The 18,316-nt window shown below is 37.1% G+C and overlaps 1 protein-coding gene across 3 annotated transcripts in view; it reads left to right on the forward strand.

Annotated features, from left to right (window-relative positions):
* LOC105830827 (tubulin polyglutamylase TTLL5) overlaps positions 1–18,316 on the forward strand; it is a 239,101-nt gene that overhangs the window by 86,529 nt on the left and 134,256 nt on the right. For all 3 annotated transcript variants that reach the window (XM_036286732.1, XM_036286734.1, XM_036286733.1), the window contains one exon: positions 1,722–1,828. In XM_036286732.1, coding sequence (XP_036142625.1) covers positions 1,722–1,828 — 107 coding nt within the window. The remainder of the gene's footprint in view (positions 1–1,721; positions 1,829–18,316) is intronic.

Consider the following 18,316-nt stretch of genomic DNA (forward strand, 5'->3'; position numbering starts at 1 on the left):
TTTTCTTAAGTTTTTGTTTGGTTAGATTTTCTGTTTTAAATATCTTAAAAACAAAAGTTATAATAAAAATCAAATAGTTAGCGGTCGTTTTCTTTGCCAGTGAATAAATTAAAACCAATTATAGAAATTATTTGACCTTACTGGCTAGTTTTATTGATACAATAAACAATTATAATAAAAAATCTAATGATACTTTTATCATATAATGTTGATACGAACTTTTGATTGTGACCAGTCTGAATAAAATTGGTACAGTCAATCCCGAGATCTCGAGATTGATTCTGTGAAAAATATCACTTCGACAATTCCATTTTTCAGTATTTAGACTTTGACGTTAATTTGATTCGATGGTTTATTGGTTCTACCCTCTTTTGGTGTTAGGGCGTTACAACCAAACTTTAGGTGATTTACTATAGGGTAAATTAAGTAAATGTGATGTGTTGGCTGAAAGTGATTGTCGAAGTGATGATTCGAGTCTAGAGTCCAGCGTATTGATGGCGGTTATGACATGGGGATATGGCAATTTGTGGTCAGTTGTAATGGCATGCGAATCAATGTGATGCTAGCTCTCCCTGTAAGGAGCAGTAACTGGAAGCGTCCTGTAGCAGGGTATTTTAATGGTTAGGTTGCAGGATTTAAGAAAGGCATTAATTAGCTTGCAAAATGTCAAGTAAAATGTGGCTAGGATAGGGAATATATTCATTGGATATAAAGGAAAAGCTTTCTACAGAAACTTTTAAAATAAACTGCTTTGCCAGATGTCTACTCAGAGTAGAAGATGACATGGTTTATGTCTTGTTTCCCTTTTTCCTCAAGGGCACTATGGTTAATCCACTAAGTTTTTTCTGAAAAAATTGATTTAAATTGTAATGGTTACTTTTTATCCTATTAATCGTCACTATTTTCTGCCTGTTAAGGGTTTTCTTTTCTTATAATATCAAGGATTTTTAGAGTATCATTAGGAATGGATGTTGAATTTCTGGTCTGTGTGTCTTGTACAATTTCCTAACGATTACAGACATGCGTCTCGTTGGGCGGTCTTATTTCGCCCTCTCGCTGCCGCGCGCTTGCCGGTATTCGGCGGTAGGCCGGGCAAATTGACTATTTTTTCTTGCTTAATAACTTGTTAACTATTGCGACAAATGCAAAATGGTTAAGGACTTTTTTACTTTTGATCCGTTCTTCTTTTATGCAAGTGCTATGTTAAAAATTGTCGGACACCCTGTGTATATGTATATATACATATATATTATATGTATATATATTTATATGCCAGTTAGAAAATAATTGTGTAATCTATTTGTTAGAAAATCTAATATGTTTTATTAATAAATAGTTAGTTTCTACAGAAAAATACACATATTATTTCATCGAAAGATTAATAAAGGTATAAAGGCTGCAACTTAAACATTGAACACATGCACTATATTTTCGTGCTTTATCGTCGATATGATAAAGCAACACGTTTTGTCTGAAAACAACAATTGTTTAAAATGAAAATGAGACAAATAGGTAATTACGAGCGAAATGAATGTGAAGACAATCTAAATTAAAATGTTTATATGATAATACGTTTAAAGAAACCAACTTCAAAAAGGAGAGAAACAGCGTGACATTAATAAAAAATTAAACAAAACAGTAATTTTATTTTTACTTTAATTTTAATTCTCTCTCGATATTGTTTTATTTCTGCAAATAAAAACAAATATTTTTGCTTTCAGGTACCTATTAGTGAAACAGATTTTAACATATTATGGATGGGAAACCATCCAAAGCCAGATATCTTACGGAATTTGCAACCTTATCAAAAGATAAACCATTTTCCTAGGTAAGAATGCATTATTAATCTTTCGAATGTATCGTTGTTTTTGCTGCCTTCGAGATTATAACTATGGATTTGTCACACTGGATGTTATTTGTTAAATTTTAAAGTAAAAAAAAGTCTGAGAAATTTTTACAATATTTGTTTTAGTTTACAAAAAAGTATATAATATTTAAAGCTCTAAATTATTGAAAATTAAACGAATAGGAGGACAATAAACCATTTCATCTTTGTGTAGAAATTATGTTGTATTGATTAGTATAACAAAATAAATATTTTGATTTGTTATCAGATTATGATCAATATTATATACAATTTGATAATAGCATCGAATAACATATTGTTACGCGCGCGACCGCGGAAAGAAAGAAGACACACAACTCTTATAAATTAAGCGATTTTATTCCAGCGGTAATTCACACAACTGTCCAAACGCGAGACCGAGAGACAATTCATTGTTTATTCGCGTTGTCAAGCTAATGACAGCTGACAACTCTCTTCCCAAAAATCAATATATCGATCGGTCAGAACAGCTGACCGATCAAACGGGCAGGGGCGTAACAATATTATTTGATAATATGTTATTCGATGCTATTAACCCCTGGAGGCCACACGGGTGCGATTTGAGGCCAAGCAAAAATTTTATATCTCCGCCTCTTTCTAGTTACGTTCTGCAGCGCCATCAAACTAGTACGACAAATATGTGTACCCATAATAGTAACCGACACCATGTTATTTGACGTCAGTTGCCTTATAGCTGTTGATCTAGAAGCATCGTAAATCTGCCGAATTATATTTCAAAAAAAATAGTTATATACACTGCAGAATGGAAAACTATATTCTATGTAAAGAGTTTTTGTAGAGGCTTAAATATATCATGAAAAGGGTATAATTTGCGGTGAAATACTCCAGGCAATAGAGACATGAAAATGGCTTTATCTTGCAAAAGGTCAAGGAAACTTTATACTTGGCATAGTTCTTAGGTTTAGCATACTAATTAATACTCTGAGTTTTTGACCTTGAAATGTTGCCGCTCGTGCCGCCATATTAAAAAAAAAGTGGCCTAAAGATTCTAAAAATTTTAATAATTTTGCTGCGCGCGAGACCTTAAATATTATGCAGCTGAAAATATATTTAAAAAGGAGAAAAAGGAAAAAGAAAAGAATGACGCTGCACAGATCTTTTGAAAATAAGAGAGTGCAATACAAAAAAAAACTAAGAACGAAAATATTTCTGTATAATCACATACGTTATATTTTTTAATAAATTTTATTAACTTTTGTGATTGTTAAGATTTTTAGGCCAGTTTTTTAATTTAAAAAAGACTGGAGGGTAAGAGAACAATTCTATGTGACACACTTAATTTGTGTTCAACGGCTTAAATTACATATAACTAGGGATATGTTAATATATAACTATAGGGATAAATACAATCGTGGACAAAATTAAGTGGGCAGGTATCATAAATAATAAAAAGTTTATTTAATTAAATTAATAATGTCGGTAAATTAAAACTTTATTGTACATTTTAAATTAACAAATATAATTTGATAAAATAAAAAGAAATAATAATTCTAACATATTATATTAGATATATTTTTTATTTATTTTATATCTATAATTATTTATTTTATATCTATAATTAGATATATGTTTATTCTTAACCTTCTGAGGACCGGCATGTTTTGGTCAACTTTTTAAATTTAAGAGTTAAAAATTTTTTGTCAATGTCATGGGATTGAGTAACGAAAAGGTTGTACATACACACGCGGTCAGGAATGCCTAACCATATGAAGTTAGCTGCGTTTCAGGATTTCTATAGTGCATGTCACGTGTTCTATATATAGAAATTGGAACGCAGCTAATTTTATATGGTTAGGCATTTCTGTCTGCATGTGTATCACTGTCGAATCTATAAATGGATCTACGGTCTGGAAAAAAATGACATCCCTTGATTATGGTTTTTTAATAATACTAATATCTAAATACTATTAGATATTGTTAGAATAATTATCTAACATTTTTGTAGAGTAAAATTTTAAAAATAACAAACAATGAAATGATGTTTTTTAGTGCAGTAAATTATGTCCACACAATAAAATAAACTTTTTTACACAATGTTTCGTGCATGGTACGTGTTCCGAACTTGAATCTAAATTTCTTCAATAGTACGGTTGTAGAGAAACGTGTGTGCCAGCATACCTATGGTGCACGCGCCGACTAATCGCAGCGTCACTTTAGCCCTCTCTCCTTCCTCTATCCGCAATATCTCCAATCTATATGCGGACATGAATTATAACATTTTTGAGTTAATTAAGAACTACAAACACTAAGAATCCCTCAAAATTAACTCAAATGGTTCCAAATCCCTAAAGGGGTTTCTGGTTCTCCAAAGGTTAATAACATGAAGTTGCACACAGACAAAATTAAGTGGACACTTTATAAATGTTTACAAACTAAGTGATTAGGACTTTGTAATGTAGCCCTTTGTTACGGCAAAGTAAAAATTCCCTTCAAATTCCTTAATATATCGAATATTAAGGAAGGTAATCGAGGTAAATTATCCCGAGCTTCAAGGCTGCCGAACTCGGGCAATTGTTGACGAAGCGCCGAAATTCCATCATACTCTCAGTCATTATGGCATGCCAGTGAAGTAAAAACGTTAGTCTAATTCGAGCGGCCGTACCTCACGCATTGTAGAAGCAATACGCATATTGTAAATTATAAGTTGTTCAAAATAAATACATTCGCTTAAATCTCGAAACTCAAGCCTAACGCAGTCCCCAGATAGCCACAAATGTATATATGAGCACAAATTGTTCTCATGTTGCTAATAAAGATGTTAGCATCTTGCTATGCATTTACGTCGTCCCTTGTGCTGTTATTTGCTAGCATTCGACAATGATCTTAAATAATGCTAGCATAATGTTTGAAACGTGCAAAGAATTTTATTTCCGACATCGAATGCTAGGAAACAACAGCACAACGGACGACATAAATGCATAGGAAGATGCTAATATCTTTATTATACCAAACTGGCTATCTGGGTCGCTTTTCTTCATCTCGAACTACAAGCCGATACCTTTACCGACACCTGGAGCACTCTCGATCCCTTTCTAACAACCTTTACTTATATTATTGCTTCTTAGTGTTGTGGCATACTTTTAACAAATTTTTTAAGATAATTTTGATCAATTCTTTGAAATTTTAATTGCAATTTAAAAACTTTGATTGTGATGTTTTTTTAGTGGAATTTCTGCATCCAATAAACTGCACAAATTTTCAATTGGGTTAATATTCGGACTTTGCGGAGGCTATTCGAATACTTTTATTTTACAATTCTGAAAAAATTGTTTTGTTTTCTTTGCTGTATACTTCAGATCATTGTCCTGCTGAAACGCTCATTCCTTATCGAGATCCATTTTCAGAATTGACTCTTTCAAGTTTTTGTTTAAAATGTTAATATATTTATCTGCATTTACGATTCCACAGGAACTAAATTTCCAACTCCATACCACGAAAAACAAGCCCATATCATTATTGACCCTACTTCATACTTGACCGTTGGTAAAACATACTGCTTTTTTATAGCTTTGGCTTCCTCTACACACGTGCTCCCTTTTTTATTTAACCCTTCGGGGTCACACATTTCTTTGAACGTCGACGTTACACTGGGTAGTTACCACCTATCGTTATTTTTAAACAGTATGTATTTATGAAATTATCAAAGATATAGTAACAAAAAATTAATGGATAAATTTGAATGTTTGGAAAATATATTCTAATATTTAAGTAAAAATCTAAAAATTATATTGTACCTTGCGGTGCAACAAATGATTTTGCCGTACCTTGTGGTGCGACAAATAATCTTGTTGGTTCGTTGCTGCCTTAGGAGTAGGAACTCGCGAAAGGAGGCTTTTGTTGACAGGGTTCTCGAGTCACCAACACACTTGTTTTTGATAATTAAAAAAAGATGTTTATTTTCTAAAGTTAGTTAGAATGCAGTTCTTTACACTCACGATCGGCGAAGGTGCCGTGTCGTTTTACTCAGAGGTGATAAGATACGGCGCGCGGCTCTGAGACAGCTCGCTCGAGATGCGTTGCGACTAAGTCCTGAACTCTAAGTTTGTATGCTAATCTCGCGGGCCGTATGTATCGGCTTGATTGACTATGACTAATCCCGCGGCCTGCTGTTTGGCAGCAGCTTAAGTAGTGCCGTGGATTTGGCATATTAGTGGGGCAATGGACTCTTTGCATGATCATATTTGGTCATAATCGCGCGCATTCGGCGCGCGGAAAATATTTGCGAGCTTAGCAACAATTGCCAAAACGCAAATATGCATTTCCGGTGGCATGATCGTTGCTAAGCTGAACTTCGCTAAATTCCATGCGATGCCCAGTGCGTTGACCGATGCGATGATCGGTCGGCAGCGCACGAGGCGTGTGTCACTTGACACCTCGCGATAACGAGCCTTCCTCGGCGAGCTATTCTTATACCTTTTAATTCAATTTTAATAATCTATATTATACAATATTATATTATCGGTTGTAAGTGCTTTGCTCACAACAGTTAGTACCTAAAAAAAATTCTTGAATCTTGCGACATTAAAAAAAATTTCTTTTACAAAATGAATCATAACTTAATTTTTATTTATTTTTAGCTAAGAATTTAGACTTTTATTTTTTAAGTCTTGTACTTTAAGGAAAAAATAAGTCTTTAATCTTTTTTTATCAAAGGGTATTTATTTTAATATACAAAAAACACTTTTTTTAGAAATGTCAAGTTTATTATATTTTTATTATTAAAAAGATACAAAGTCAATGAGTATTAATTAAGGGTGGAAACTTGTGTAGATCGAAATTTTTTAGCAATTTTTTTGCTTAAACTTATAGGAAATCTTTCATAGAATATGAACAGAAATAGCAGAAACCGATTTGAGACTTCCTTTCATGTTATTTCTGTCAAAAACTGAAAGAGTCGCTCTGAGCGAAAAGTGTAAGTATACGCATGCAGCGGGCGCTTAACCGTCGATCTTTTTTGTAACGGTGGAAGGAGGAGAAAAACGGAAGAAAGTGCAAGTTTCTTTCTGTTTATTTATTTGTTTATGTTTCCGATTCGATTGCACATGACCTGTTTGCACACGGACCCGATTGGACACGGATTCGATTGGACACAGACCCGATTGGACATGGACTCGATTGCACACCGTCCTGATCGGACACAGTCCCGATTGGACACGAACTCGATTGCACACTGACCCAATTGCACATGGATTCGATTGCGCACCGACCCGTTTGCACACGGATCCGATTGCGCACCGACCCGTTTGCACACCGACCCGATTGCGCACCGACCCATTTGCACACGGACCCGATTGCACACCGACCCGATTGCGCACGACTCCGTTTGCACACGGACCTTTCTTATATTTTATAGTCACAAACCCACGTGGTGCAGAAAATGCTTTGACACACACACACACACACACACGCACGCACGCACACACACGCGGGGGTGCAACTCCGTCCAAGTCGCTAACCTATGTACTATTTGCAATGTGGAATCGTATCGTATGCAATCGGGTCCGTGTGCAAACGGGTCGTGTGCAATCAGATCGGTGCGCAATCGGGTCCGTGTACAAACGGGTCGGTGCGCAATCAGGTCCGTGCGCAATCGGGTCGGTGTGCAATCGGGTCCGTGTCCAATCAGATACGTGTCCAATCGAAACTGTGTCCAATCGGGAAATACTACTATGTCCAATCGCTTATGTGCGCAATCGGGACAGTCCCGATTGTCACACATAGACCTTGAACACGACGGACACTACATTTTTGTCTTTTGATCTTTTTTACTGCCACATAATGCACATCGCTTTTATTTATCAAATTGACAATGTTCATTGTCATTAACTGGACTATCTCTTAAGTCTAAAGTATATGGCCTAATTATAAGCCATTATGTTACACATTTTTAAAGAATAAATTGACATAAAAATTACAAAGAAATCCTAGGCATAAGAATTTGTATTATATTATGTACTTACTCTTTTTAGATTGAAAAAAACTAAAAATTTGAATCACCAAAAAACCAAAGAAAACATTAAATGTTTATAACATGTCCTATCTCCGACGTTAAACAATGTGAAAACAAACAGTATGAATCTAATTTAACGTGGAAAGTCGCAAACCCATGTAGTGCAGTATAAACGTGGACGTTGTTTTGCTCTGTAAACTGATAGCAGATGTGGGTGGACCTCACTTCGCGTAGAAAGTCGCAAACCCATGTGGTACAGTACAAGCGTGGACGTTGTTTCGCTCTGTAACCATGGGGGAGGTGTGGGTGGACTTCGTTTCGCGTGAAAAGTTGCAAACCCATGTGCCACAGGAAACGCATGAACGGAATGCAGGAGGATATCGTGTCGTCGTTTCCGAATAAATGGACGTTAACTCAGAAGCCATTTAAAAAGGGCATTAACTGGGAAGCCAATTCAAAAAGACGTTAATTCGAAAACCGGTTGGAAAAGGCGTTAACTGAGAAGCTGGCTGGAAAAGACGTTAACTCGCGCACTCAAATTTTTTGCTTCAATTTAAGTTGGCAGCTGCCAACATATCGAAATAATTTTGGTGCTTGATTTAAAACATAAACATATTGAAAGGAAAAATTAGTACGCACATATGGGTTTTTGAAAGTGCTGAATACGAATTTGATGTTAATCCAAGATTTTAAATAACATTGTACTTTTTTTTCCTCAAAAAAATTATTTATTTTAACTAAATATACAAGTACAAATTTTAGTTTAAAATATTTTAAACCAATCAAAATTTATTTATTTAATTTTTTATAAACACAATCTATAATTTTTTTGGTTGTCATTAACTATAATTACACATATTATGTTTTTACTTTTTTAGAGAAGAATTTGTAATGATAAAAATTGTAACGATCGTATTTCCCTACTCGGACGTAGCTCGCCGGGATCCAAGGTGTAAGAAAAGGTCCCTAAGACAACAGATCGGTTTTGGAGATACAATTATAATATATTTAACGTATCGATTTACAGATTTACATATATACAGAGGTATTTACAAAGAAGCGTGTGTTTCACAGCGATCAGCTGTTCGTCGAGTCGCATGCGGCGCTCCGTGGTTGTCGCGGAGTCTGCAACGCTACGGCGGGTGATGCCCCGCGGCGAGATGCTTGAGTTTCATGACGCAGCGGGAGCGCGGCGCGGCGAGTGGCAATTGCCCTGTGCTCGAGTTTGGTGATGCGCGGTGCGGGGCGCGAAGCGAGCTTGTTTTTTCGTTTTTACCCGTATCGCCGTTTAGATGATTTTCGAGGAAACGACGATGACCCCAAGAATCCTCGGAAGAGACGGAGAATGCTCTATCTCTAGACGCCGAGCCGTGTAATTAGGAGTGGAGGAAGTCCGCGGCCGAGAACTCTCGGCGAAGGCAGAGACGTTTTACCCTCAGCTTGCGGGCTCAGGCTAGGAGGTTGGGAGCGAGCGGTCCCAAGAATGCTTGGCTAAGGCGAAGAATACTTCACCTTAATTGCCAGTTCGCAGGAAGCTTCTCTATCGTATCGGACGGACACGGGTTGTCGGATACGGTTCGATCGAGAAGTCTCGTAATCCACCGGGACGGTCTTTTATACCCGTCCGAGTGGAGGTTTAGCGATTTTTGTAGATCTCCGCACTCGATTCCCCCTTCCCCCCCGTGTCGTTTGGAAGAACCGCGGGGAAGCGCGTGGGCCATTGAGACAATTTTCGTTTCACTGTTGTAGAAGTTTTTATCACGGGCCGGTGCCCGTATCGCGGCCCGGCGAGTGTTCGGCGTGCGCGGAGTGATACCGGCAGACGGGAGGTTCGTTACAAAATGATTTAAAAATAACAATATACACTGGTGCAAAAAGAAACGAGACAAAAATTTTGACCGAATTTTTAGGCAATTTTCAAAGTGATGCAATTTTGCAAAAAATCATCCAAATTACTTTTTTTTAAAGGGCAAAGATTTTGCCCTTTAAAGAAATTATTTTAGCGAATAAGTACGGTATTTTTTGAATATCATGAATTTTGAGTATTAATATGATATTGCACATTGTATAAAAAACTCTGCATTATCGGCCTCACTCAAAAAAAACGAGTCGGAGCGTGAGTGCGACGCCGCGGGCGGGCGCGGAGCGCGCGAGACGTCTGCCGATCGTCTTGCGAGGGGAATTCAAGTTGGCTTGGTGCTTGTCTGACGCTTTGTTTTGACGATCCTTGCAATTTTGATAATTGATTGCATTTCGACCTAAACTGCGACAATTGTGTGGCTAAGTCTGACTGGGAACGAGTCACGGCAGATTTCCTGTCACCTAAGGTCTAATCGGGGACCTGCCGAAAGGCGCGGATACGCGAAGAGCGCACACGCACTTTTCGCTCTAACCAACGGTAAGCGCGTGCTACCACGCTTACATTTCCTCTGGCTTTTCTCTTTGCCGCAAGGTGATAGAGTCCTTGTTCGACTCTTTTTTCTTTCTGTACATAATGGTAGAGTCCCAGTTCGACTCTTATTTAGAATTTTGAACGAGAATAGAGCCCTAGTTCGGCCTTTCATTACATTTAGATCATCACCATTATAACAACGGATCAACAAAACAGCCGACATTGCAGTTTGCCGAATCGCCATTAGAAAACGTCGCGGAGCGAGGGACGACGCCATCACGCGTTCACTACACCGAAGCAACCTTTCCCCATCCTTTCCCGGAGATACGTGATTCCTTCCCGACGCCTCGATTCCCGCCCTGGCATGAACTCACAGAATATTAATTAGAATTCATCGAATTTATTTCAAACTACTTGTTAGCAATATTTATCGTTGTGTTACAATTTCGATTTTGTTTCATGTAATAAAACATTCTATAATATTTCAGGAATTATTTACAGCTAGCAACCAGATAAATTAGTTTCCCCCCTACACACATTGATTTTATTCGTGTTTAACTCAATCATACCGTCGTCATCAGAGTGACCCGATGTGCACCACGTGGAGACTGACGGTCGGATTTTGCACATCATGTGGCCTTAAAAAAAGTAATTTTTTAAATAAAATATGAATTTTTATTTTTTATGAGCATGTGTATATGTATGTTTACGTGTATGTGTGGGTTTATGAGTATAGATGGATGTGATCTTCTGTTGACTTCAGTGAAATTGGTGGGTCAGCTATCCGTTATATTCAGATCAATAAGTACAAATTTCCACCGATAAATTTCACGTTTTCAAAAATACGTGGTGCACATCGGGTCATTTTGATGACAGCGGTATGATTGAATTAAACACGAATAAAATCAATGTGCAATATCATATTGATACTCAAAATTCATGATATTCAAAAAATACCGTATTTATTTACTAAAATACCCTAAAATGCAGTGCAAATTTCAAACTGGTGTGCAATCAACAAAAAATATTTTTTATATTGCTTAGAAAAGAATGCTTTAAGAATCTGGATTAATATTAGCCAGATTTTAACGAGAAACTTGTGAAAAATGATAACAAACTTTTACTTTTTTCAGTTAAAAAAACATGTTTGGTTTTCATGCGATACAAAAGGTTCGCACTTAAAAAATCAAACTTTCGCCTAGGGATTCTTAAAGTAGAGTTTTTGCCCTTCAATTTAAAAAAAGTACATGTAATTTGGATGATTTTTCGCAAAGTTGCATCACTTTGAATATTGCCTAAAAATCAGTCAAAAATTTTGTTCCGTTTTTTTTGCGCCAGTGTAGAAAGCAATTTCTGGGTTTGTACGTTTCTCGAGCAAAAAATTCATCAGTACGAAGTTCTTGAGCTCTATAACTTGTATTCCTTCGATGAGTAAATAGTGTGACTGTGTATATTTTTGTGGTATATATGTATGCGTGGGTGGATTGCAGTCTCCTTTGGGATATGGATCGGGACTTGAAAACAGCTCACAATAGTACAAGAAGAGAAAATCCAGGAGGTACACGAGAAGAATGTAAAATATAGGAAGAAGTGAAGATGGAAAGAAGATTCGAGGACACAAGGGTGACAGGAGGGATAGAAGAATAAGGAGTAACAAGTACAACGAATTTAATATGACGAAGAGAGCAAGACTGGGAAGAGACTGTGCGATGGGTTCATTGTCTTTCAGAGAGTAGATAGTAGATAGTGGAATAGGTTATATGCACGTAGAGTAGAGGGATAGGAATTATAAGTAGAGTAGGAGAGGATAGAATTATTACTGTGTGACGGTTCGCCTTTCCCGAACGCCTCGGACAGGCTCGCCGGGTACCAGGATTCGAGAGAAGGGGGGAAACCAACTTGCGCACACCGATGTTAAAGTAATAGATCTTTATTATAATGCTTATCCTATCTTACATATTCCTTATGCTACCTTATGTACTACTTAGACTATGCGGGTATGTACAACTTAACCTAGCGATGTCAGTCGGACGGGAGCGCGCTAGTGCGCAGCACCTTAGAACGCGGTCGCGACCCGGGGGCGCCGGCGAGAACCGGCGGGTAGGGCGGCCAGGTAACCTGCCCCGTTGGAGATGACAAGGACGGCCGAATGCCGGCGAGAACCGGGCGGCAGAACGGCCAGGTGGCCTGCTCCGTCGGCGGACACAAGGATGGCCAAATGCCGGCGAGAACCAGGCGGCAGAACGGCCAGGTGGCCTGCTCTGTTGGCGGACACAAGGATGGCCAAATGCCGGCGAGAACCAGGCGGCAGAACGGCCAGGTGGCCTGCTCTGTTGGCGCAACAAGGATAGCCAAATGCGGCGAGAACCGGGCGGCAGAACGGCCAGGTGGCCTGCTCCGTCGGCGGACACAAGGATAGTCGAATGCCGGCGAGAACCGGGCGTCAGAGTGGTCCGGAAACCTACTCAGTCGACAGGACGGGACTGGTGCTCGATCCCGATCGAGCTCGGCTTTTATACCCGTCGGGGCGATCCCCTCGCGCTCCCAGCAGCGTGGTGGGATCGGTTCCCGACGGGGGTACTAGACTCTCGGGAGGGGCGTCCGTAGACGCCGAGTCCCGTGGTGGGGCGGATGGTCGGCCCGGGACTTAGTGACGTATCGTCACAACTGTATGTAGGGAATGGAAGAGGTAGAGCAGTTTAATTATCTTATCGTTGTCATTGGTATATTAGAATATTGAAAGTGTGTAGCGAGAAAATGATTTAAGGAAGATTATATTGTATTCTGTGTAGAATTCTCTTCTTGGCAATGGATGCTGAAGAGAAAAAAAGATTTGTTGTATAAAAAGGATTCTTGCGATTATAGGGTAAGATAAGATAAGATACATTACATTAGATATATAGGTTTTTATATTTATAGGTATATAGGTTTATTTGATAGTGAAAAGCCATGCGACTGAAGATTAGGATAGAAGGTTAGTTAAATGATTGGAGGAATATATATAAAATTGTAGAAGGTATAATATATAAGATATAGTATAGAAAAAGGAAAGGTGTCTAGAAAATAGAGGAACTGAATGTAAATAAATAGGTAAATGTCAAGAAAAATAATGATTAAGAAATTAGGAGTTTAGGTTAAACCAGTATAACATAAGGTGTGGATGAATGCAAGGTTAAGATTTTGAATGTAAATCAAGTCCCTTCTTGGCATTGTATATGCTTGAAGTAATAAAGATTTTTCTTCTTCTCGCCAGCGCTAATCTTTTCCCTTGCTCATATGCGACCTCTCTCTCTTTCTGTATTGCGCAGCCTATCTCTAAAGACTTCTGTTTTCGTTTACATTTTAATATTTTCACGCACACTTCATACATACACTTCTTACATACACTCTTTTTCCTTCCTTTATCCCTTCCCTCTCTAGTTCTCTCATCTATTTCTTATATTCTCCACTTTGAGGTTGGATTTTTTTAACTTTTTTCTGTCAACTTTTGCCCCCTTTTCTTTCCACAATCTACATCTTTCTCAAACATGTTCCCACGTTTGTCTTTCTCTTTTGCACAGCTTGCAGATCTTTCTCTCTTCCTTTCAATATCTTCTTTTCCTCATTTTCCAACCGAAACCTAGCCACTCTTCTCCATTTGCTTCTCTCCCTACCCCTTCCTCAGATACTCTGTGTATTCCCTCTCTTTTAACTTATGTGTAAAATCCCCCGTAAATCCAACAGTTTTTCTCATATCCACATGTTTTCTTTCTGCCCTGCTCCTGATTTTCTTTCTCTAGAATTCCTTCCTTACCAGATACCCCAATGTTCTTTTTTCCAATTCTAAAACTTATCTTAAATATCCCTCATACAGACTTTTGAGCTTTTCTTTTTCCTCTTATTTCTAGATCTCCACTTCATTTCCCGCGACCATCCGCACCAACCTGTCAAATAACTAGATTTTTATCCAATCCTTTTCAAATTTGTGTTCCTTATCCCCCATATTTGTCCCAGCTGCTGCTTTTGCTACTCTTTTATTTGCCTGCACCTCCTGCTCCGTATTGCTTTTCTTGTATCTTAAATAATTTTTTTTACTTCCTTGGTTTTTCTTCCTTTCTAAATCTAATTAACTTTACCTATCACTTTCTTAAATTTTATTACCTTTGGCTTTTCTGTATTCAACTCTATCTCTTTCCTTTTCAAGTATTTCTCAAATTTTCCCATTAGGCTCTTCATGCTTCCCTTCTCCTCTGCTAACAACACCATATCATTCACATATGACAAGGAGAATATATATTTTATCTTCCTTTAGTCTCACTCCTCTCATTTAACTTTTCTTAGATTCTCTTCGACATCCGCTATTAATAAGTTAAACAGCATGGGGCTTAACGAGCACTAATATCTCACGCCTCTCGCTGTCCAGAAACTTGTATCCAGCTGATATCCTTATTATACTTTTTGTTTTTTTAATACCTCTTCTACCTTTTCTACCAATCCCTCCCTCTTTCCTTTACTCCCCTCTCTCTTTATCAATTTCCTTCTATCCACCGAATCGAAAGCTGCCTTCAAATCCACGAAGAATGCAATTAGCTTTTCTTCTTTCTGACTTATCTTTTTATTTATCAAATAATTTAGTACATAAATATTTTTTATTGTTACAATAAAATATTGCCAATAAGAGCCAGCACTAGGTATAATTGTGCAAAAAATTATTGAATAAACATCTAATGTTGCAACATAAACGCATTTAAATAAAAGATAAAAATGTGCGACGTAAATGCAATAAAATTGTATATCAAATCCGCAAACGTTTTGACTTACATTTTGAGTCCTCTTTAGTACTATCCAATTGTGATTATAATAAAGTCAAATTTTGTCATATGTTTTGGACCAGGATACAGGACTGCATGTAAATCTGTGTAAAACTTTAAAATCAAATTTAATCCGGAAACAACGGTCAACTAAACAAATTAAGTCAAAAAAGCAAATTAAGTCAATAAGAAACACATAATACCGAAAAAATTCAAAGAAGGGCTTAAAAAATTGTTTCTACCTACATAGAGAACCAGATTGAATTAAAATTAAACCGTCCCATTGTATACATATAAGCGGTCTGACTTTGTTGATACCAAAGTCAAAAAGCAGAGTGAAATGAAACAAACTATTCCACGGTATAGACAATGTGTCAGGCCCAGAAAAGTTGTAATGGGGAATACCAGATATTAAAATAGCTTACACTGGTCTCAATAAATTAAGCAAATTTATTAGAGTACATAAAGATCCAATTCCCGTCTCTTTACAATATAATGTTGTATATAAAATTAATTCCAAAGATTGCAAAACATTTTATGTTGACCAGACGAGTAGACTACTTAAAACGAAGATATCCGAACACAGCAACCACGTTAACAGAAATTCAGCCTAGACCTCAGTAATTACAGATCATAGAACCAATTAGTTGCATGAATTTGACTGGAAGGAGGTTTTAATTTTGGACAAGGAAAAAAGGATTACACAGACACACACAAAAAGTAGTTTGTTTCTGGGACCCCACTAGTCGATTTTTATTTATTTTAATGTGCTGAACATGAATTCAGTGTCAAAATTGCTCCATCACCCACTTTTTTTAAACAAAAAAAAAATGACTTACGAAACCTTGAAAATTGTAATAATTTCGCTGAACGCAGAAAATGTTGGGTGATGGGGCAATTCTGATACCGAATTTGTATTCAGCACTTCAAAATACAGTGGCATGCAAAAATTTCCAGACAGTGACTTTGTATTCTAATTTATTTTTAAAAAAGACTAATAATTTTTAATCATAATGAGATGTATGAAATATAGGAAACAAAATAATATAGTAAAAGAACATTATTTATGTTCGTGAATATATTTATTATATTATTGTAATTGAACACACTATTATGAATATAATCAAATATAGGATTCGAAAAATTAAGAATTCAGTTTTCCAATAACAACTTGATATCATGAAAATAATTAAAAAAAAAAAATTATAGATTTATTTGAGATGTAAATCTTATAAGAAAAATATGTCAAATTATTTTTAATCGATAAAAATTTAAACAAAAAATAGATTGTTCTGAAATTTTGCATATATTTTAGTTAAATACAGTTGCATCAAATAACATTAATATTCGAAGGACGATGCATATTATTACAATAAAGGTGCGTCACGTTTCTCCCCGTCTTCCCTATATTCTCTTGTTGGACAGGGGGTAATATCTGTGGTGATTTAGAGCTAGGCGATTTAGGCAGACGCCTAAAGACACTAGGAAAGTGCGGCAGCACTCGATGCGTCGAAAAACTACTTATAAAAGGTACAATACGCGCGGACGCCACTAGAGATTTACACTCACCTTGAAGTAAAGTGACGATAGATAGCTTTTATAGGAAGTGGTGTGTTACGATCGCGTTGGACGCCCGATGCATTTCGGCTCTCGGCTGCGGAGCGCTCTTATGGGCAACCGTGGTGTTTACATAGACGCGCTCGTCAGATTTGACTCGAAGCTGTCAATCCGTATGCTTTGATTCTCTTTCCGTTATTTCCTATCTGTATTCACGAGTAATATTAAAAGAGTTTCTCCCGAGCAAAGAATGTTTTTCTTTATTCCGTGCGGAAGTACGCGAGTGACAACTGAGCGAGCGTAACATTTTAGGCGATAGACCAGAGCTTTACTTCTTGTGCTACTCGTATCGAGTCGTTTTAAGGGGGCTAAACGCTTTAACTTTGCCACGGTATACTCAGAGATACGGCACTAAGCAACCTGGCGGAGGCTACGGCGAGATGGCGACTTATACTTCTGGACCTATCTTTACTGCGGATGATGAGGCCACCAACTCTTAGCAGAGAACGACCGATGGATCTGATCATACATCTCACCGTAATATAACCTCCCGGATCTAGTGAAAGCATTGGCTTGCAAGCATCACCATACAGGAACGCAGACCAACCCGAACAGAGAGAATTCCCAGGTCACGCAGACTGCAGTTCAGACAAGCTATGACAAAGAAACACGGACCGAGGCCACCGGGATGAAGAAAAGAGTACGCTCTTGCGAGAGTAGGAAACGGACGAAGGAGACCAGAAAGGAAAAGAGACGACGTGAGGAAAAGGACCATTACCAGGCACAGGAGCCAGCAATGGGATAGGCACTGGACGTGTACGACAATCACGTCGAGTGCCGGGAATCAAAACGCGACCACCTATATGGTGGAGGCCGCAGATTTGATTTTTTGAGATAAACGGCTCTAATCAGGGCCACCCGTACGGAAAGAAACTATTAAAAACTATTGAAAAATAACTATTCAAAACTATTGAGAGAACTATTTGAAATTTCAAGTAGTAAATTCCGGCCTTTACTATTGGAATCGTCAATAGTTTACTATTGAAATGAATAGTAACTATAGCCATTTACTATTTATTACTAATGGAATCGTCAATAGTTTACTATTAAAGTGAATAGTAACTATAGGCGTATGTCAATAGTAATGAATAGTAATGTTCGAATTTACTACTTAAAATTTTGTAGTTCTCTTAATAGCTCACGTTTTACTCACAAAACATTTTTTACTCACTTTTATACAAAGAATCTCGTGTATTTTGTGTTAGGTATTTTTGTTACACCCTGTATATTAAATAATAATAATAATATAATATATAATATATTATACATTAATATATTATATTAGAATATGTAAATATTATAAACAAGAAAGCGAAGCCATCTCAAGGGATGGCTTAGTGGGTTCAAATTTAATACAGCTCGAGGTTAGCTCATAGTGAAGATGGTGATGTAAAAATAATTTGTAAATGTTATTGTGCCGCTTTCGAGTTACACAGCGAACAAACACACCAAACAGACACACCAAACAAATTTATTATAATAGACATGTGCAATATGTGTATATATACGTTTTGCAAAATGTACAATTTTTATAATTAAAATTTTTATAATTGTAAAAATACATAAATCGTAATCCAATATTTATTAATTCTACCATGAATAAGTAAATCTTATAATTTACGGAGTATATATGCGCGCGTGTGTGTGTGTGTGTGTGTGTG

The sequence above is a fragment of the Monomorium pharaonis genome, chromosome 5, assembly GCF_013373865.1.
Source record: "Monomorium pharaonis isolate MP-MQ-018 chromosome 5, ASM1337386v2, whole genome shotgun sequence".
NCBI classification, from domain to species: Eukaryota; Metazoa; Arthropoda; class Insecta; order Hymenoptera; family Formicidae; genus Monomorium; species Monomorium pharaonis.